The sequence below is a fragment of the Corvus moneduloides genome, chromosome 7 (assembly GCF_009650955.1).
Source record: "Corvus moneduloides isolate bCorMon1 chromosome 7, bCorMon1.pri, whole genome shotgun sequence".
NCBI classification, from domain to species: Eukaryota; Metazoa; Chordata; class Aves; order Passeriformes; family Corvidae; genus Corvus; species Corvus moneduloides.
Genome location: NC_045482.1, coordinates 18,436,259 through 18,456,148, shown reverse-complemented (window position 1 = coordinate 18,456,148; position 19,890 = coordinate 18,436,259). Strand labels below are relative to the sequence as shown.

At 42.1% G+C, this 19,890-nt stretch overlaps 2 protein-coding genes across 7 annotated transcripts in view; both read left to right on the top strand.

Annotated features, from left to right (window-relative positions):
- Nucleotides 1-8,321, top strand: part of RAPGEF4 (Rap guanine nucleotide exchange factor 4) — a 157,335-nt gene extending 149,014 nt beyond the window's left edge. For all 5 annotated transcript variants that reach the window (XM_032114866.1, XM_032114867.1, XM_032114865.1 and 2 more), the window contains 2 exons: nt 5,465-5,519; nt 7,053-8,321. In XM_032114866.1, coding sequence (XP_031970757.1) covers nt 5,465-5,519; nt 7,053-7,180 — 183 coding nt within the window. In that variant the 3' untranslated portion in view covers nt 7,181-8,321. The remainder of the gene's footprint in view (nt 1-5,464; nt 5,520-7,052) is intronic.
- Nucleotides 8,322-19,286: 10,965 nt separating this feature from the next.
- MAP3K20 (mitogen-activated protein kinase kinase kinase 20) overlaps nt 19,287-19,890 on the top strand; it is a 93,112-nt gene continuing 92,508 nt past the window's right edge. Inside the window, exon 1 of one of the 2 annotated variants that reach the window (XM_032114872.1) lies at nt 19,287-19,443. The gene's annotated coding sequence lies outside the window, so the exon portion shown is untranslated. The remainder of the gene's footprint in view (nt 19,444-19,890) is intronic. The other variant, XM_032114873.1, reaches the window with a different exon arrangement.

Here is a 19,890-nt window from a genome sequence, read left to right as displayed (position 1 = left end):
GAACGGCCTCGCTGCTGCTCGGAGAGGGCTTGGTGCACGTGGGCGAGGCCGCACGGTCCCTGAGGCACACTTCCCTTCGCCAGGACACAGCTGACATTGCTCAACGGTCTCGGTAATTAAATAATATTCACGAAAATATTCTTCCATCGGCATATATTTTGACTCAAAAATTAACTGTGTCCAAACGGTCTTGCAAAAGTCTTTGGTAAGAATTAAATCCCAAGAAGCATAGAAAAAGTTCTTAAACAACCATGCCAGGAAGTGTTTCAGTTCTTTTTGAGCTTGAATTAAGCTAAAATTTACAAATCGTTGTTCAAGAATCTTAAGATAAATGTCCATATGCGGCTCGGAGAGCCAAGAGTCTTTCCACGGTTCCTCCATAGTTTAGAGATGGAATAGCAAAACAAAACAAGAAGAGAAATCCACAGTTTCTAGAATTTATTCACAAATCAGTCGCTGTAGGGATCGGGGATCGTTCTGCTCACATTATCCACCATTATGTTGCAGCGGGGATACTGTAACACGCATATCAAACAAGGAGGCCGTGGAAAAGAAATATCTATGGACTGATTCTTGGTAGATGTTTCAGAGATGTTTATTTCTCCAGCCGCATGGTTGGGATCTGCTGAGGAACTGCTCAATCCCGGGACCCGAGGGTCCTTTGCCCGTGCAGGGGAACACAAAACAACCGATGGGGAACGAGGCTGAGCAGGGCCGGGGAAACCCTGTGTCTCCCCTCCAGGGCCCCTCTCCCAGGGCTACATGGCAGGGAGGAGGAGACCCCGACAGGCAAACAGTACTGAAAGTGTCAGAAATAGGTATGGTCTTACTCTTTGTATTTGCACTGTATTTGTGCTCTTTACTCTGCCATTTATTGCATGAAGCCTTAAAATCCAGCCTGGAAAATTTTTATCTGTACTTTCGTCAATAAGTAGACAAAATAATTAAATTACTGGTCTTAGTAGTTAAAGTCTTTAGTAAAAGGCTTTGTCTTCAATAGCAAACAAGACATGGTTTTAGAGAAGTGTTGAAGGTGTTTTACTTATCTCACTGCAAGAAGCAGATGGGGAGAACGTTGCAAGCTGTTCCCACCGTGGTGTTGCTCAGATGTACATTCTAGTTTGGCATATATGCCATGACACCAAACCACCTGCATCTCTTCTCCACTGGTGAGCTGACAGCAGATGTTAGTTGTAAGTGTGCCTTCAGAAGACTCATCTATGTAATAACTGAAAACGTATTTGTTACAGAGGAACAAAACTTGTAAAGCTTTTTAAATGCTGTAGTTTTAGTTTGGCAGGTGGGGAACATTTTGAGAGCTGTAAGTAAATATGTGAAAGATACAAAGATAGCAGTAGGCAGCAAACAGAATTAGTTTGTGATCTAGAATGACCCTCTTCTCAGGTGAAGGCAAGCACCCAAAGCTGTCAGTAGTAATAGTTCCTGTAAACTCTATGATTTAGCAGGTGCAGGACGACCTACAGCCTGCAGCACATGGCAATATACACCATTTAAGTGACACTGCTTTTATAGCTATATATTAGAAAAAATTTAAAAGCACTTTCCTAGAATTATGTCTTTGCAGGGAAAGATGAGAGGGGGAAGTGAGGGAAGTACTGAGCATGACTCTCCTTAGAGACAGGCAGTATTTCATACTCTTGACCACTTACTGATTTCCTTTTTTCAAACCTCAGCTGCATAATTCTGCACTCTGACTGCCAGTACAGAATTTTGTATTCATAGACAAAGGGAAGATGGAATTATTTGGGAACTTTATCAGTGCCATTTCTCAAATCATCAGAGAGCCTGAACAAGGGTTACTTTCTGTGGCACCTTCTCCGTATGACATTATCCAGCATTATCTCAGAAATAACACCTGTAGAGGGAGCAGAAGTTAGGAAAAAGCTCTGAAAGTGCTGACCTGCCATGGCAGCACAAGATAGTGCCGTGGTGCTGACCACTGGTGCTTCTTTTTGTCAACCCTTTTCCTTTTGTCAACCCTCTTCCTCTTTCGCATCACCTTCAGGTGTGAAAAGAGGATTAGAGAATTTGTGCATATTTGTTTTCAGGTTTTGTGGAGATGAACAAAAGGGAACTCACACTCTTATCCATATGCAAAAAAGGGGCAAACATTCCTTAATTTTTGGAACATAAAGATTATGCAAAAAGTGTGTGACTAAAGCCCTTAGTAGTTTTCAATGGCATGTATGAATATTTATAATATTTAGCAACCTGGGTTTGGAATGGATTAGGAGATAATATGCTGGCCTGCTGCCACAATTCCAGACTGTAAAACTTGAAAGGGTATTGTTGTGTATACATAGCATGCCGCTAGTAGCCATTACTTGTTATATTATGCAGTTAGTTCTATTTCAGAAAGATCCAAATTTAGGTGTGTATGGCTTTTTGATAGTGGTCTTACTTAGCACTGTAAGTGAACAGAAGTTAATCTTTGCAGGCATTGACTAGAGGTAATCCTCTATTTGAAGAAAAACTGTAAGGAACAGGCAATTAAACTTCCATCTGAACATTTTTTCTGTACGTTTCTAGTTTTCTTGCATCAAAAGAAGACGATCCAACTTATCTATGAGATTCAGGAATGGAAATTCACTTTTGTTTCATATGCTGTTTTTCTGTTCACTTCACACCTTACAAAGAGGAACTGTTAGGAGTTTAGACATTATGAGGCAGTAGAACAGCACTTGGAAAAAAAGTAATGTGAAAAGAGCTCTTCAAAGATACATAATGCTTCAGAATCTCCCCACTAGCTTGTGATGCTGTCTTTGGGCCACAGTTTCTCCATTTATTCAGCCGTAACACCCACTTCCACATTTGTTTGTATTTCATCATTGCCAGGATACTTCTGAATGCACAGATTGGATCACATTATCCTTAGGAAAAGGCAAAGGAACCCCTTAAAATGAAGTCTTTCAGCCAACTGAAGGAAGCCAGGCAGTTCAGCCTTTAACCAGAAGTCAGATAAGTCTGTTGCCACTTCCAGTTTCCTTGCCTAGAAGAGCCCACATAATGGCAAATTTGGAAATAGCAGAATCTTTTTTAAAAACCTTCACTACACACACTTAATTTGTCTTTCAGTACAGTACTGCATCACAGTGTTTATTCTGAATATTCTGCTTTTTTTGAGAACAAAATCCCCACAAGAGAAAAAAGAGTAAAATTATTCCAAAGTATGCCTTTTTTTTGATAAATCTAAATTTTCACACATGAAGCTTAATAATAATAGCTCTAAAGATTATTATGAAATGAGGCTTCAAAACCTAAACACTTACAGGTATGAAAAATTAGGATGTGTATTAACAATCCTAGAAAGCACATCCAGCAAAACTAAAACTAGTTACCTTCCTAAAAATGAAGTGTCCTTACCAAAGCTTCTCTTGAAGCTAGACAGTCTTGAAACTTCATCATGTTGGCTGGTTCAGTTCAACTTTATGATCTCTCCTTGAAACAGTTATTGTAGATGAGTATTTTTTGAACTGGTATAAATCAAAATAGCAGCATCACATAACAGAGCCAAATATGAAGCCATAGATGTGTGAAACAGACATGTTTATATGCTTCTGTTGTTTTGATTTATGTTTGATTGGGTTAGACTGAAAAACTGACACTGTAACATGCAGTGTGTTCTGTCTCAGTCCAGTTATCTTGAGTATTTAAGAGGTTCCATTGAAGTCAATGGAGTTTATTCACATGCTTAATGCTAAGCACCTGTGAGAGTGTTTGCAAGGTAAGTGCCTTAGAAAATCTTCATAGTAATAATGGCTTGAAGAAGTATGAAAATTACCATAAGATAAAATTTACTCTTACTTGAATTATACATGTAGATACATAGGACTTTAGAAACAACATAAGCAGATCCATATCCAGATTCCCTAGATCTTTTGGGAAAGTGTGTTTTAGAATGAACATATTTTAGATCAGTTTCAGAATAGCTGCATTTCATTTGATAATACAAGGTGTAATCCACAGACATTTAGTTCATGATATATCAATAGTGTTTCTTACACCAGCCACCAACCCATTTTTGTATGCTTGACAGTACATTAAAATGTCTGAGATTATGAGTGTGTGTGTAAGGAATGTTTTACATTGGTGCTTCCCACTTCTGGAATGACAGATTTCACAAAATTATTTCATTTGTAACATTTTCATTTAAGATTATAATTGTGTATTAATTTAGAGGAGCATATGCCCTAGGCTTTACTGTTCACTAGTAAGAGGTATATCATTCCATTTTGTGGGAGTTTATGACTAAGTAGCTTGTTCATCTCACACAAAATTTCCATAACATATGAAGCAGCCTGGTGAGAGTGTGCTGTGTTAGATGATGTAGTTGTGTTGGAACACAGACATTCTCATAGGGAATAGCATTTCCCTCCTCTACTTTTTCTTAACCTAAGCAAAAGAAACTGAAACAAATGTTGTGCTTGTAACAGTGATTGAATCAAACTATCTAGCTGACTGCTGAAGTTTCAGTTTATTTGGCATTATGTAGAACAACTAATCCTACCCCCACTGGCGGGTGTATTACATGTATGGTGCTAATCACTAATCACAGAAGCCAGTTAAAATTCTACAGTCCAGAACTAAATCTTAAATGTTTTGCTTTATGACTTACCTTAATTTCTGTTCTTAAAACTATTGTAAAATAATATCTGATTTATCAGAGCAAAGTGTATTGATTGAAACTGAATTGGGTGAAATGATGTCTTTTTCACTGAAGAGGAAGTACAGCCAAGAAGGACAAAGCGACTTCTGGTTTTTTTAGTGAATTGTCAGTAGAAGGGTCCACCAAAAGTGAATCCACTTTTCACATTGAGTTAGATACACCTGTGCAAGATAAGACTGTCTAGCAGGTCTGAAATTATGAAATTTGGCTGCAGGGCCACAGTACTGAGAGTGGCCTTCTCACCTGTGAACTGAGCATTCTGCCAGTGGAATCAGTGAACACACACCCTCACATGCTCATTTACACTGTCATTTTCCAGGAGGACTGCATTTTAAACTCAAGTTTATGTAAAAGGTGAAAGCTCTTTAATTGCTGACTATATTCTAGAAATGGCCTTGCTGTTAGGAGCTGATGGTCTTTAAATTAACGTGTAAATACTCCATGGTATTCCTTTTACTTTTTAATATGGTAAGATGTTATCAAAGAAATGCACATTGAAGGGGCTGATTTTCATTCTTAGTTAGGGCCTTTTACAGCATTCAAGCAAGGGAAAGAGTTCTCTGAGTGCATGTAAATTATACTTATGCTTATTTAAAGCCTGTGTAAATGCAAATCACACCCTACATATGAAAGTATCAGCATTAAAATTATATTTTCATTCATATGACTGCTTTTATTGGCATATATCTTCACACTCAGGCACAGTTAGGTGCTTCGTTTAAATGATGATGAAATACAGTGCTTGTTCTCTGATTGCATCCCATCTTTTCCTTCCAGCGCATGATTGCCAACACTGTCAGGACAGTGAAATTCTGCCGAAGCCAATCTTTCAGTAAGTGTATACAACATCTGTACAGTCAGCATTATCATCAGTAGCTACAGTAATTAAACTAATTCTGTGTGTACCAGAACTGAAAAGCCTGCTTTCCAGTGATTTTTCCATGTTTGGATCCTGTGATGTTTCACAGGGTGAAATGTCCTTCAGGAAGCTCTAATAAACCCTATCTCCTCTATCTGTTTTCCTTGCATGTGAAAGAGCTAAATATCTATGAGGTCTCTACCCATCTGTCAAATTAGAGCCAGCTGAAATTAGCCATTGGGTTCAGAAGTGGTTGAAATAACTCTACAGGCAGCAGCACAGATACTTTCTTGGATAAATGCTGTTTTCATATGAAACCAGTCTGGAGACATGACCTTTATAAATTACATAACTGCATAAGGCGGTGAATTTAAAACCTGTTTGTCAGTGTAATTACCAGAACTTGCTTGAGGCCATGTAAGATGACAGAGCTGTATGGTAAAGCAGGCTTCTCTGTGGGTCTCATCCCATCCAGGTGCACTGTCAGTCTCAGTCACATGGGCATTTCCCTCAGCACTTCATCCATTTTGACTCACAGCACCCTTCCTCTTTCTCGAATAACAGAATAAATAATATAAAACTATATTTTAATAAAAACAGTTTCTTTCCATATGGGTCAAAGCTTAACTGTAGAAGATCTGTAGAAATTTCTGTAGAACTGTAGAAATTAAGAGAGGTTTTTTTTTTCTCCCGCAGTCCAGGTTTTTCTGGCTTTGTGTCTTTAATTTTAATGCATTAAGCATGAGTGAGACCTTCACATATTTAGAAATGGAATTTTCATTATAAATGATACAACAAAATGCCAGTATATAGATCTATTGGATATAAATTCCATGCTTTTTGTGTGTATGTGTAATGTATTGTAGATGCCTCAGTATCATTTTTTAGTTCAATTTAAGTTACCTAACACTTACTACCTTACACTGTAAGCTGTTCCCTGTGAGGCTGAAGATTGTCAGAAATTAACTCAGTAGTCTTCCATAACTGTTGCTGGAATAGGTATAATGTGGTTATGTTAAGTAATGTAAACAGGTAGTAAATTCTGAGGCTTGAATGGGGCATCCACTAAGCACTACATTGTTACAAATACTTAATACTGAGCTAGAAATGAGAATATTGCATGAAAGAGGATTAAATCAATTATATAATTTTGAATCTGTGGAATTTGCTGGTTCAAAAGCAAATGAGCAGTTTTAAATCGTACTTGTTAGCTGTATAATTTATAGCTAATGACTGGTAAGGTGATGTGTAAAACTGTAACCAAGGGCCATCAATTTTAGTAAATGTAGCCAAGGATGTCCAACAGAAAAGTTAATTTGTGGGGGTAGTAACCAGAAAGACTGTCAGATATGGAGGAAAGGTTTCAAAGAGAGCAATTTCTAAATACTTCCTTTTTAAATCACTAGGATCTACTCTTTCCTGTGACAGCTTGTAAGGAGTTATGCATTTTGTTCAGGCATTTGTCCATTTATGTGTATCAATCCTCCATCATTTCTCTTTCACCAGATCCTGATGCAGCCCTAACTAATAAAAACCATCAGGATGTTCGGAGCTATGTGCGGCAATTAAATGTGATTGACAACCAGAGAACTTTATCACAGATGTCTCACCGACTGGAACCGCGCCGAGCATAAACATTTGAAGCAATGATGAGAAATGATCTTTTATCCTCTCAAGGTCACTTGTTAAGAACTTCACTTTCTCTGCTACTGCACTGCCACTACAAAAATAAGCAAAAACATATTCTAAGGTCTTAGGCAACGCACAATGTACCAGCCTGCTGGAGAACTTTGGCTGAGGAAGAATATATGCACTGTAGGTGTATGGGTGACCATGTTGTGAACTGTTAATTCATCTTACAGTGTAGTAAGTGATATCTCATATGGATTTAAAAAAGGCAAAAGATAAAATAGAATAGTTCATGGGAAATGCGCAAAAAGCTTGTAACAGTTCTAAGATAGGTAGTGGGTTCTTCTCCCTAATTAAGAATCTGTATTTTATGATTTACTCTTCAGGTCAGGACCAAAACTGATCATCAGTTTAGCTTGCTCAGCTACTGTTGACCTCAATAGAAGATGTATGTAAGCATCTGATGAAATAATGCAAGTTCAAGAGTGGTCCAAGGTATAGTTCCATTTAGAGAAGACTTGCAAATATTTCCATTTTAAATACAACAGATACTAAGAAAAATTCCTAATCTTAATCATACTTCCCACTACTACAAGCAGTGTGGCCATTTCAGAAAACTGACAGGACTGAAAATATTTTGAATGATAAATAGATTAATCAGTGTTTCTTTCTTTTTTTTCTAAACTACCAAACAGGTTTTTACAATATTCTATTAAAAAGCAAGGTTGTCAAAATCAATAGCATTAAAGGTAGCAAAGAACTGGTTCAAAAAGAGCACAATATGCACAAATGGATTTCAAGAGAATATTTTCCTGGACATTAAAACCTTAAACTTCAGCTGTAATTAATCGTGGCTGGTTAACACGTTTTCTGATCTTACACATTTATAAATATCTTAATTTTCAGCCAATTGTTTGCACTTTCAATAGACTGTAAATAAATGTTGATTCATTATGTTCTAGAATATTTATTTATGTAATAGTTATTGTGCCAAAATAATTCTGTTTTATTTATTTTGTTTAGCATGTTATGAGAGTGCAGCTTTTGTCTTCACACTCTGTGCATTTACATGTAGGAGATGTGTGATCTATCTTTTCTGTAAATAACATGCAGTACCTTATTAAATGTAATTGCTGGAAAGGTTTAGCCACTGGCCTTATTTGCACTTTCAGCTTCATTCCTGCATAAATACCAATGCTGCTAATTGGCTGATATATCAAACTTGGCTGCTCATTTGCTGGGCCTCAAACCCGCAGTTGGCCTTCATGCATTGTGAGATGGACGACGAGTTTAAAGCCAGTCAGATCCATCCCTGCCACAGGGCATGACAGTCTGGCAGTGGTGCAACACCATGGTCTTGTTAGCTGGTTTGTTTCTAAGGAGAAAACATTTAAATTGGAAGGGTTTAAATAAAGAAGGGAGATAGTCTTAGTTTTAGCTATCTGGCTAATTTGTCCTGCTCAGTCACTAATGTGAGCACTACGAGTTATCTTACCTTGGGCAGGATTTTACTTCAGGTTAGCAAACTCGAGACCTTGGCTAACTCAAGGCACTTGAGAGACCTCTGGGTTCGGTCACCACAGGGAGGTCTCTCAGGGCCTACAGCCATGAGGGGAGAGGTGCTCTGGCAGTGCCTTTCCCCCTCCCAAATCCTTCTGGGGATGGCTGTACTACTGCTGGGCAAGCCCAGATGGCAGCCAAGTGCATGCCAACGGAATGTTCAAATGGCAGAAGTCTTTCCTACTGCATTCACACTTGCTCTGTGCTGTGAAGCTGGATGTCATAAAACTGTTTAAGCCTGAAATTAGAAGTTGCAACTATTATCTCATAAGCTTCAGAGATGACCCCATTGATGTAGTCTACATTTTGCTTTGGATGCAGAGTATATTTATTTTTGCATTGAGCAGAACTGTGTGGAGTCAGTATGCACATACAGATTTTTTTTTTTATCTATAAAAATAATTACATTCTTTTAGTCAAAGCATAAATTCTGCAAGAGCTGAGAGTCACCAGGGAAATGCTGACACATAGAACCACAACTGCTTGGTACCTGCATTCTGCAAAGGAAAGAATTACACAGTTAAGAAATATTCTGCAGCATGATGAAATAATTTATTTTAACTTTGCTGTCTGACTGGAAGTTCAAGATGATTCAGAGGAAAACCAGCTAATAACATAGAGACAAATTTGTGTCTTATTATTTCAAGTGAGAAAAATTTATTTCCATTTGTACTGTTCGACGAATATACTTCATATGGCTTTTTCAGATGCAGAATCTTCCCAGAAGCAAAGTATGCAGTAGAATAAACTACAGGGACACAATTAATTCAAAAGGCATTTTTATCTTTGCAATCAATTGGTAACATTTCTGAGTTCATGATTTTATTTGTTCCAGGTTTGTTCCTATTGTTTAGACTTTCATTTATTTCTGTGTTAGCTGGTTTATAAAGCTGCCAAGTTTTGGCTTGGCTCTGCGTATAGACCAATTCTTCATGCATTTAGTATGTTTTTATCCCCTTGGTTTATTCTTTTTTTCTTTAAAACCTCTAACTGTTTTACTTATTTGTTGCCAACAGTCTCTATCATGTAGTTATATCCCAGTGATAAAAAGAGAGGTTTTATGGCACCTCCATATCAACAAATGAATGCAGTTTACCTACTCAATGAAACTGGTATCTGACATTTTTAATTTTCCAATAAAGGGTGCTGTACAAATAACAAGTGTTGCCATCTCTGTACCTAACTCACTCAAGTGGCTCAGATAGTTGCTATGGTGCTGATCACTGTCTACATACCTAGAGATTAGATTGATAGAACTACCTTCTGGCTCTAGAATCTGTCCTGGGCTTCCCTTGCTCCCTGTGTTGACTTTACAACAGGAAGGCAGCTGTCAATATATTGCTCTTGCTGTAGGAAGTCTGAGCGACTGTTGCAATAGAGTGGAGAATGAATAGGAGCTCAAGAAACACTGAAATGTCAAAACATCCATCCTGACTTCCCCCTGTGCTCACAGCTACAAGTCACAACTTGAAGGGGGTGTCACTGAAGACACCCCCTTACTGCTGACTCTCAGGCCAGTCTGCAGGCCTGGCTTCAGGGAGTTGGGCAATCCTCAGCACCGCTCTGCTCATGGTCTGTCCTGCTTTAGTTGCAGCACTTGGCCTGGTTGTGGCCTATGCCAGCTATCCCTGCAGGAGAGTGTCCAGCCATTACTTGTGGGGGATCATGCAGCAGGGCATTTCCAGGGGAAACTACAGAGCTGTCTGTCCTGTCTCTGTCCCACCCCCACAGTCCTCCAGTGGGACCCAAGGTGCTCTGTACTACCATCACACCCACTTGCACAAACAGCATAAGCCCTGCAGCACAGCCCCCTCCTCATTGCAACACTGCAGGCTGAAAAAATATGTCTGTTCTAAATGATGATTATGCCTGATGGTCACAGGCCATACAGTGCTGATATGGCTGGTCCACGCTGCTTGGCCTCAGGGCCCAGGGCTCCTTACCCTGTTTTATTTACTGGCAGAGTTATAACTGTAGTATGAGTTTTCAGATGAGAGATGACCAGGAGGCAGTGTCCATAATAAATATCCACTGCAGGGGACCACTAAGCCAGCATGGTGACACCTTGAGCATTTTGGAAATTGTTCTGCATTACAGGGTTCCACCACTGACATTTTTTTGCTCAGGCAGCAACAGAGAGCACAAACACCTCTGTTTAGGGCTGCAGAGTCTAAAGGGTCACAGGGTACAGCTCTCCCGACCCTGGCACATTTCACTATTGTTGACTTGTTAGGGTTTGTTCTTTTTCTCAGTGACCAGGCCCAGTGCTGACTGGTTAAATCCAGGGAGGCTTGAATCCTGCACACCAGGAGGCTACAACTGTTTGGTAAAGGCAGGATCCAAAATATTTTCCATGGACATCTTGTTCAAACCCAGTGGCCACAAAGATATGATAGTGCAAGACAAAAGAGTTCAAATGTATTTGCAGGACTCTGCAGATGTAGGGATTGGGTTCTTTCTTCCTAGGTAAAACACTGTGAGGGCACACAGTCTCTTCAGACCAGGTACAAAGAGAGACAGAAAAAAAAAATCCTTTTCAAAGACACTGGCAAAACAACCTTTTAAATACAAGAAGTTTAAATATAATTTAGAAATCTTACAAAATAAGTCAGAGAGAAGAAGATTTAACCTTCAGCGGTACAAAAAAAGATAATGAATTTTGCTTGGAGAAAAAAAAAATTTAACAAAATTATAAATCTAAATTGTTAACACAGCTTCTTAGTAAGGTCAACTGCATAATATAGAGCACCTTGGCCTCTTCCAGCGATTTTTAAACACCACGCAGCTTAAATAGACTACTTCTGAATTCAGCAGTATTTCTTCTGGGAGCTCTGAATGCAAATCAAGAGGTAATAGTAGAAGGAAATTAAAAGATGTGCTATTCTCATATCATTTTTTGTACTGATAATAAGGAAAGCAGCATAGAGTGATATGGCAAAGTGAACCTCTAACTTGAATAGCTTTTCTTTCACTGTTAATCTGAAATGCATTACACTCTGCCTTTTCAAATAATCGTAACGTTCTTTACTGTAGCCTGCATTAAGCAGGCATAAGCAGCAGCTGTCACCAGAGGTCAAGGTATTAGCAATCAAAGAAAATAATGACCAGATTAAAAAGTTATCCTTGAAATTGCAAAACCAGAAACTTCTTTAGGAGCTTATCTTTGGAGCCCTGTGTCCAGGGCTGTAGCTGTGCCCATGGAACCCCTGGCACCCTCAGATGTCTCCCATGGCATTGTGGTGGGGCTGGGCAGCCCTGGGCTGGGGTGTGGCCTCAGTGGCTGGAGGGGACCATCACCTTTCTGCCTCTCTTGGAAAGGTGCAGCACTGCCCCAAACCAATTCCCACAGGACGGAGCTCCGACGTCGCTGGTCTCAAGCTTCTCGCTGTGGTCAGCGTGTTAGAGGAGCACGCAGGGTACGTTACCGCACTCTTTTACCTCACGCTGTCCAACAGCATGGACAGACTGGCTCCAACCCCATCTGCCCTGTGCACTGCTTTAGCAATTACAGCCCTCAGACATCTAACTAAGGCAGCAACTTGCAAATCCACAAAGGAGCATAATCCAACCACGGTCTTGGCGGTTTATGACTCGAGTGATGGGGGGACTGCTGTAGAAGGGGAGATTCTTAAAAGGGAAAAGAGAGTGTGTACAGCTACAGAATCTATCACTTACATCTAACTGCTGAAGGGTATTTCACAAAGGGTTGCGTTTTAATAGGCCTGGCACTCAAAGGTAATTTCTGAATTCAAAATAAACTCAGAAACTGACATGATAATGCATAAAGAATGAATAATTACTGACGCAAATTGGAATATTTTTCTTGGAAACTCCATGTAATAAAAACGTGACACATGGGGGTACTGGTAAGAGCTTGACCTTTATTTCCTGGCCCTAATCCATTTGGGTCAGAGTGACAAAAAGCGAACCCTTTCTCACATGGTAGGGGTCAGCCAGTCATGTTTAATTTTTTTCCTCTTTTTGCTTTCAAATGCAAATACAGCACATTACCAATGAAAATAATGATTGTAAATGAATACCTCAATTAAAGGAAATTTACATAAAGATACGTAGGATAGAGGTGACAGTAGATATTCCAACATCCTAACAGACAATAATCCATTTCTTAATCAACTTCTGTCAATAATCATAAGCTTTCTGCTCTCCGTGGTTTCCTCATTATAACACCACCTCTTGTGTTTTTAAATAGTTCTTTCTTCAGATGCTGTCCGAGCCAGCAAGTGAACCTGCTATCTGTATTTGCCGACTCTTTGTGTTTTTTCACAGGTGTACATTATTTCTGCACAGGAGTACTGTCGGCAGCATTGTGGATGTTCTCAGATAACAGAGAGACAGTTTTGCCTTGGGTTTTCTTTAGATGTCCTCATTCTCTGTAGGACTGACCCTTGAGGGCTGCAGTACTGGCAGGTTGCTGTCTAGTGTCTGTTTGAAATCCAGCATTTCCTTCCATTTGTAATTCCTGCCCTAGTGTTTCTCCTGTTCCTCTTGTCTGGCATGTAACTCCTTTGTGGTGCTCCTGATCAGCTAGCACTGTTGCCAGAAACTAGTAAGAGGTTTGCAGGGATTTTTGTTTCCTTCCTGTCGTAACTAGACACTGTTAATATTGTGCTTGTGTTTTGGGGGAGTCGATCACCTCTTTTTGGAATCCCAGGAAAAGGGACTGAGATGATATAGCTAAACAAATTTATCTAGAGTAATAGCTTTTCTGAGGCAGTCTAACATTATGGACAATTTCTAGTCTTATTTAATCTCTACATACAAAGGGAAAAAATATGTGATCTCCAATAGACAGATTTGTTTCTAATTAATGTACACTGGATTAAAGAAGTAGCAAAAAATGTAAGCTACTCATAATACAGTACATCATTAAAAGGATTAATATTTTCTTTGTAATTCAAACCAATTCCCTGCCAATGGTGGCCAAAATTTTCATTATTCCAGTACCTGCATTTACTTTAGAAGAAAGGTAAATGTATTAAATAGTTTGGTAATAATTGGTTTTAATAAAGAAAATATATTATGCTTTAAATCATTTGTTGAAAGTTCTGTGTTGTTATCTTCCCTTGGTGGTCCTCAGAGGTGGTGGAATTGTGCCTGCCTCTCTCCAAACTCTCTGTGACCGAGCAATCTATTGGAAAAAAATTTAGAGAGCAATGAAGGGACTGTTGCTTCAGTGGAGCTCAGAGTAATGTGGATTAGAAAACACAAATGGGCACAGCTACAATAAATTCAGCACAGCTCTAAAACAAAGAAAACAGTGTTAAGCTGTATTACATTTTAGAGAAAAAATCTGCCAAAATTAGAACAACAAATTAAGTCCATTGGACCACAAAATTTAATATAAGAAGGAGTATGAGCTATATATATACAATTAAAAGTATGTAATGAAATGGTAGCTGAACAGAGTACTAGTGAGTGGATTACAGCTGAGTATAATGATCAGCTAAAAACTGTGGTGCCAGAAAAAGATAAGAAAACCATTCTTGTAAAACGATCAATAATTGGATTTCTTGTTAATATTTTGCCACCTCATGGCTATCTCATTGTTAATTATACTGACATTTTTGTAGAAGTTACATGTGCTTTTACAATGCACACATGCCTGATCAAAAGGCAGTGTACAAGCTGCAACCTGCCAGTTCTGAAAACCATTGTGCACAAAGCAGGTATTTGATCCACACCCATTGCACACAAGCATATTCTGTCACATGTCTGTATTTAATCATTCTGGTCTGTATTAAATAATTTTGTACTTAATCGTTTTATAAGTAATTAATATTTAATAATATATTTATAATTTCATGTTAAGTATAACATATAGGCACTTTCACAAAATCCTTATTTAAAATTTAAAAAAAAAAAGACAAGAAAACAACAACAAAGATGGGTCTCATAGATGGACAATTGTTGGTACAAGCTCTTCTTTCATTCCTCATGAAAGTCAAGAAGCCAATTCCCACAGGACACCAAAGACTGGGCTGCTGAAGCAAACAGGAATCACACAGTCTCAGCTGTGCGAGCATGGGGACTGCATGTAGCATCAGGCTGGTGGTTTTGGGTGCACACTCACCCCCTCATGTACAGCAGGAATGGCAAGATTGCCTCTGAGCCAATTCCAAAGACAATTCCTTAGATTTTCCACTTGCCGTCACCCAGAAAGAGAAAAGGCAGCTTATTTTGGCTAGCAGTACCACACAAGTTGTCTTTTAGTCATGAAACCAATCCTGCTAGTTATGCTTTGGGGTGTAACTGCAGAGGTGTGTGATCACAGCATGTGTAGACATACCTGCATGTATTTCAGTCTGGAATGCAAGCAAAAATAACATAGGGAGGGCTTTCAGGTGAGCCATTTGTCCACCTCTTCCAGATCACAAACCTGATGGAACAAATGGCATAAACCTAGTGCCACCGTGTTGTTACAGCTAACATTGCTCAAACTAGCTAGATTAACACTAGCATACACTAGTGCTACATCTTCTACAGCAGTGTGTACAACCTTCCCAGTACATCCCAGGCATGACTTCCACATGTTTTCTGGCCAATTTTTAAGCTAGAAATGGGAGGAGGCCGTAGCAACCAAAGAAGCAGCCGTGCTTCAAAGAAACCTCCGTATTAAGCCTGAGATGAACTCTGGGCCAGTCTTGAAGGAGAATTGAAAAATACAGAGCAGGTGTCCACCTACAAATTATCTGAGTCTAGAGTTTCACATATAGTTTAAGCTGGCATAAACCACCACTACTGCTAAAAAAGCACTTCCAGGCTCCATCCCCTCTCAGCTGCTTTTATCAGCCCTTGCTCCTTTCCTGCCTTTGTGCTGGCACGAGTCTTTGTGCAATTGCCTGATGACATGCATTCTGCTCTGAGTGAAAACTGATTCATTTTCTCTGCAGCAGCTTCTCCCGCACGGCCCAGTTCCCTGTGTAGCCGTGCAAACACCATGCTGCCAGAAGGTGAGGTGGGCAGTGCAGCAGCAGGAACAGGGCTCAACAGGCAGGACAGGGCTGTGCCTTACGCTTTTGGCAGGCAGGATGATTTAAACCATCTGGACATATGGATGACACTGTATTTTCCATGTTGAAACATGGTGAGACATCATTACACAACCTGTGATGAGATGTAAAGAGACAATTCATATGAATCCTTTCAACTCTAAAATCGAGTTAAAAGTTGCTAAAGCTGCCTTTATCCTTTGCCAATTGTTGTGGCTTTACAATAACTTTCGTTAGCTTTTAAATAGCTAACAAAAAAAAAAGCTTTTCTGCCTGTCCCATATCAATTGAAGAAGCCTGAGATTAGGATTAAGCTCTCCATATGTAACTTTTGAGTTTCTCTGAGTTTGCTACCTCAGGAAGTAGGGAAAACATACCACCATGTGTTGACTCAGTGTTCTATATGGTAGTATGACCATTTAAGAAACTGCCATTATGCTGCTTTCTGATCTTTTCTAGCTATTTTTGATTTAATTTTCATGACAACGGAAAAACAGCTTGAAAATATCCAGTCTCACTAACCAGAGGGCAGAAAGAGTACAAGCCCCAAAATGCACACATAAAACCTTGTTGTAATAGTTTCAGCTTCACAACAGTGTAGCACTGGGGTTGGACAGTCCTTGGGCAGACTTCTTTGCTTTCTCTCACTTGTCCTCTACTAGAGCAGGTGCAATTACGTGATTTAAACAAGTGGCACATTAACACATTGCCTGGTGCAGACTCTGCACTCCTACTCTTGAAGTAGGAAATATTAACCACCCCCTCATTTCTCATGTGCTACTGGAATCGTTTATTTAGGCCCTGCAACCAGGGCTTAAAGTCACATATGGTAAATCCCAGCTCTGCAGAGAAACAGCCATGGAAAAAATGCCCAGACAAAGCACACTAGGCAAGAGACCTCTGAATACATGTGCTAAAGGAAAATGCCTGTGAAACAGCTGATTTAACATTCAAACAGATTTTTAAATCATTTGACTAATTGGCAACTGCCTCTGACAGGAAGGATAAACACTTTAGTTACAGCATTTAAGAGACTAAGTATGTGGCACCTCTCCTCCTCCAGAGCACAGAGCATAGTTTCATGTGACTTGTATTTGATATTTGTGTGTTCCTTTAAAATGTGGCACTTTTGACTGGAGATGTCTCCAGGCTCACCAGCGTATCAGTTCATAAGAAAGCACAAGCGCTCTCAGGTCAGACAAAGAAGGACCTGAAACTGCAGTACCCAGGGGAAGCCAAAGCATGCTGACTGCCTTCACTGCTTGTCCTGGCAATACTGAACCTGTCAGGTGGGCAAAAGGGGGTCACCAGTGCCTGCTTTTTGACTTTCGTCTTCACATACTTTCTGCACTGAGTGCTCAAGATCTTGCTGAACTTTACTCCTATTATTACAGTTCAGTGAAATGTTGTATTTTGAGCACAGAAATGTATACTTCTGCTCCACTGTTTTAACTGGTTTTTATTTTCCCTATGCCAAACTAATACAACCTGGGGGAAAGCCTTCAATATCCATTAAATAATTACATTTGATTAATCAGTAAAGTGTTCTTCCATGATTCACCTTGATACCATACACCTTTGAGATGTACAATTAATGTATATGATTCAGTGGGATGCTGCACACCTCTTTGTGAACCATTGTGCTATACAACTGGTTTTATATGGCAGATCACATGCATGTATCAACAGTCAAATATGAGAGATATAGAGGAGCTGCAGTTCTCCAAAGAATATAAAATCACAGTGTACAGTGAGCAGTAGATGACCTGGGGAGTGCAGAGTAAAGCAGCGCTAGGCATTGAATCTTGCATGATAACTTGTATTGTACAGAAAATGTGCTGTCACAGCCATATGATGTGCTTACCTCAATAGAAAAATTGTTTGCCTCCCGAGTCTTTTGAGTCACTTCCTTTAAGTGTGACACCAGTAAGCTGTCTTATTGAAACATTAATAAGCTGATTCTGTTTGCAAAAAAGTTTTCCGCAACAGCAGAGTACCTCAATACCATTAAAATGTTTGGATAAGAAGCAGTCTGTGTGGCTTCAGAGGGTGGAGGTGGGTTGTCTCTCTGTTTCATTTCTGACCTGGGCAGCCAGGGAATATGTACGAAGGGTGGCAGGGGTTACAATTGCCAGTCAAGTCCTCCTCTTCTTCCATATTCCTGAAAGGGGGACTGGCTGTAGGGGCAAACCTGCTCCCTTCCTACTCCTTGGCACCTCCAAACCCTCACCCACAGAAGCTTGGAAATCCCAGATGACACCCAGGACTTAAACATGCCGCATCTTGGAAAAATACCATCCCAGCCCTCATGGCACAAGAACAACAAAGCAGGTTTTTTTTTGTTACCTTCATCTGGTCATTTTGGTAAAATATTTAGCCATACTGCCTGTCACTGAAGCAGGAACCCTGGAAGGAAGAAGCTTGTGCTTCCAAAGCTGTGGCCATGGCAGCACAGCCCCGTGCCTAGACTCCCTCCACCTGCAGTGGCTGGGCTGCCCTTGTCCAGTGGAAACACCTGAGAGAACAGGCCCTGCTCAGTCCAGAGGCTCTTCCCAAGTTTGGCACAGCTGACCAACAAGCAGTCAGCCACTCAGCCAGAGGCCGTCCTCCCTGGTCAGTCCAAGCCAGGAGGGCCAAGTGTGTGTCCTGGGGGCCATCAGGCACAGCATCGCCAGCCAGGCTCTGCACTGGTGCGGCCTCACCTCGAGTACCGTGTGCAGTTTTGGGCACCACAATTATGAGAAAGATATAAAGCTCCTAGAGAGTGTCCAAAGGAGGCCAACAAAGATGGTGAAGGGCCTTGAGCAGAAGCCATATGAGGAGCAGCTGAGGTCACTTGGTCCGTTCAGCCTCGAGGAGATCGAGGGGAGACCTCACTGCAGTTACAACTTCCTCATGTGGGGAAGCAGAGGGTCAGGCACTGATCTCATCTCTGTGGTGACCAGTGACAGGACCCGATGGAATAGCCTGAAGTTGTGTCAGGGAAGGTTTAGGTTGGATATTATTAAGAGGTTCTTCACGCAGTGTGGGGTTGGGGACTGGAACAGGCTCTCCAGGGAGTGGTCACAGCACCAAGCGTGACAGAGTCCAACGAGTGTTCGGACACCACTCTCAGGTACATGGTGCGATTCTTGGGGATGTCCTGTACAAGGCCAGGGGTTGGACTTCAAGGTTTTTGTGGGTCCCTTCCAACTTAGCATAGTCTGTGATTCTGCGATTCTGTGATTCTGAGAAGCTGATGCTCCATCCCGCTCGCCTCACGCCAGCCCCAGCACAGCGCTCAAGGTGTGGGTGCAGGGTGCGCAGCCCGTGAGGGGCTACGCGCCCGGTACCCCGCCGCCCGTGTCCCAGGGTGGGGGGAGCCGCTCTCGCCTCCGCCCGCCGCACCCGCAGCTCGAGGGGCCGCTCCGCGCCGGCACCGCCCGCCCTGCCCCGGCGCCGCGCCCCCTACAGGTAGGGCACCGCGCCGCCCGCACCCCCGAGCCGGCGGCGGCCGCGCCTTTCCGCGGGGCCCGGCGCGGAGCGCGGGGTGGCGCCGCTGCGAGGCGGTGCGGGGGCGGCGGCGGCTTCGGCTCCCGGCACCAACCGGAAGCGCGGGGGACGGAGCGGGAGACGCGGTCGCGCCGGTTGTAGCCTCCCTCGGCGGCTCCGGGATCGGCGCCGCTCGGGTCCCGCCAGCCCGGAGTCCCTCGGGAAAGGTGAGGACGGCGAGGCGCCCCCGTGGAGGCAGCGGTGGGGGCGGCGGCGCGGTGGGTGCGCGTTTCGCTGGGCGGAGGGAGGCGGCGGGCAGCCGGCGGGGCCGGGCCGGGCCGGGCCGTGGGTGCGCTCTCCGGGTTTGACGTTCCCCGTGCTGAAGCAACTTCAGAAGCCCCGTGAAGGGAGGCGGCCGGCCGGGCACACGGCCTGACCTTGCGTCGCCTTGGTGCCGCCGCGCCGGCCAAACGCCCCCGTGGTCAGCGGCGCCCACGCGTGGCCGCGCAGTGGGACGGGGGTCGGGAGAGGAGCCGTGCCCGCCGGGAGGACAGGGCAGGGCAGAGCGGTGTCCGCCGAGCGACACCCGGGCGGGACGGCCCGGCGCGGGAAAGGTGCTGCCGCCGGCTGCCGCCCGTGAGGGCGGGCAGCGGGACCTGGGCAGCCGGACATGG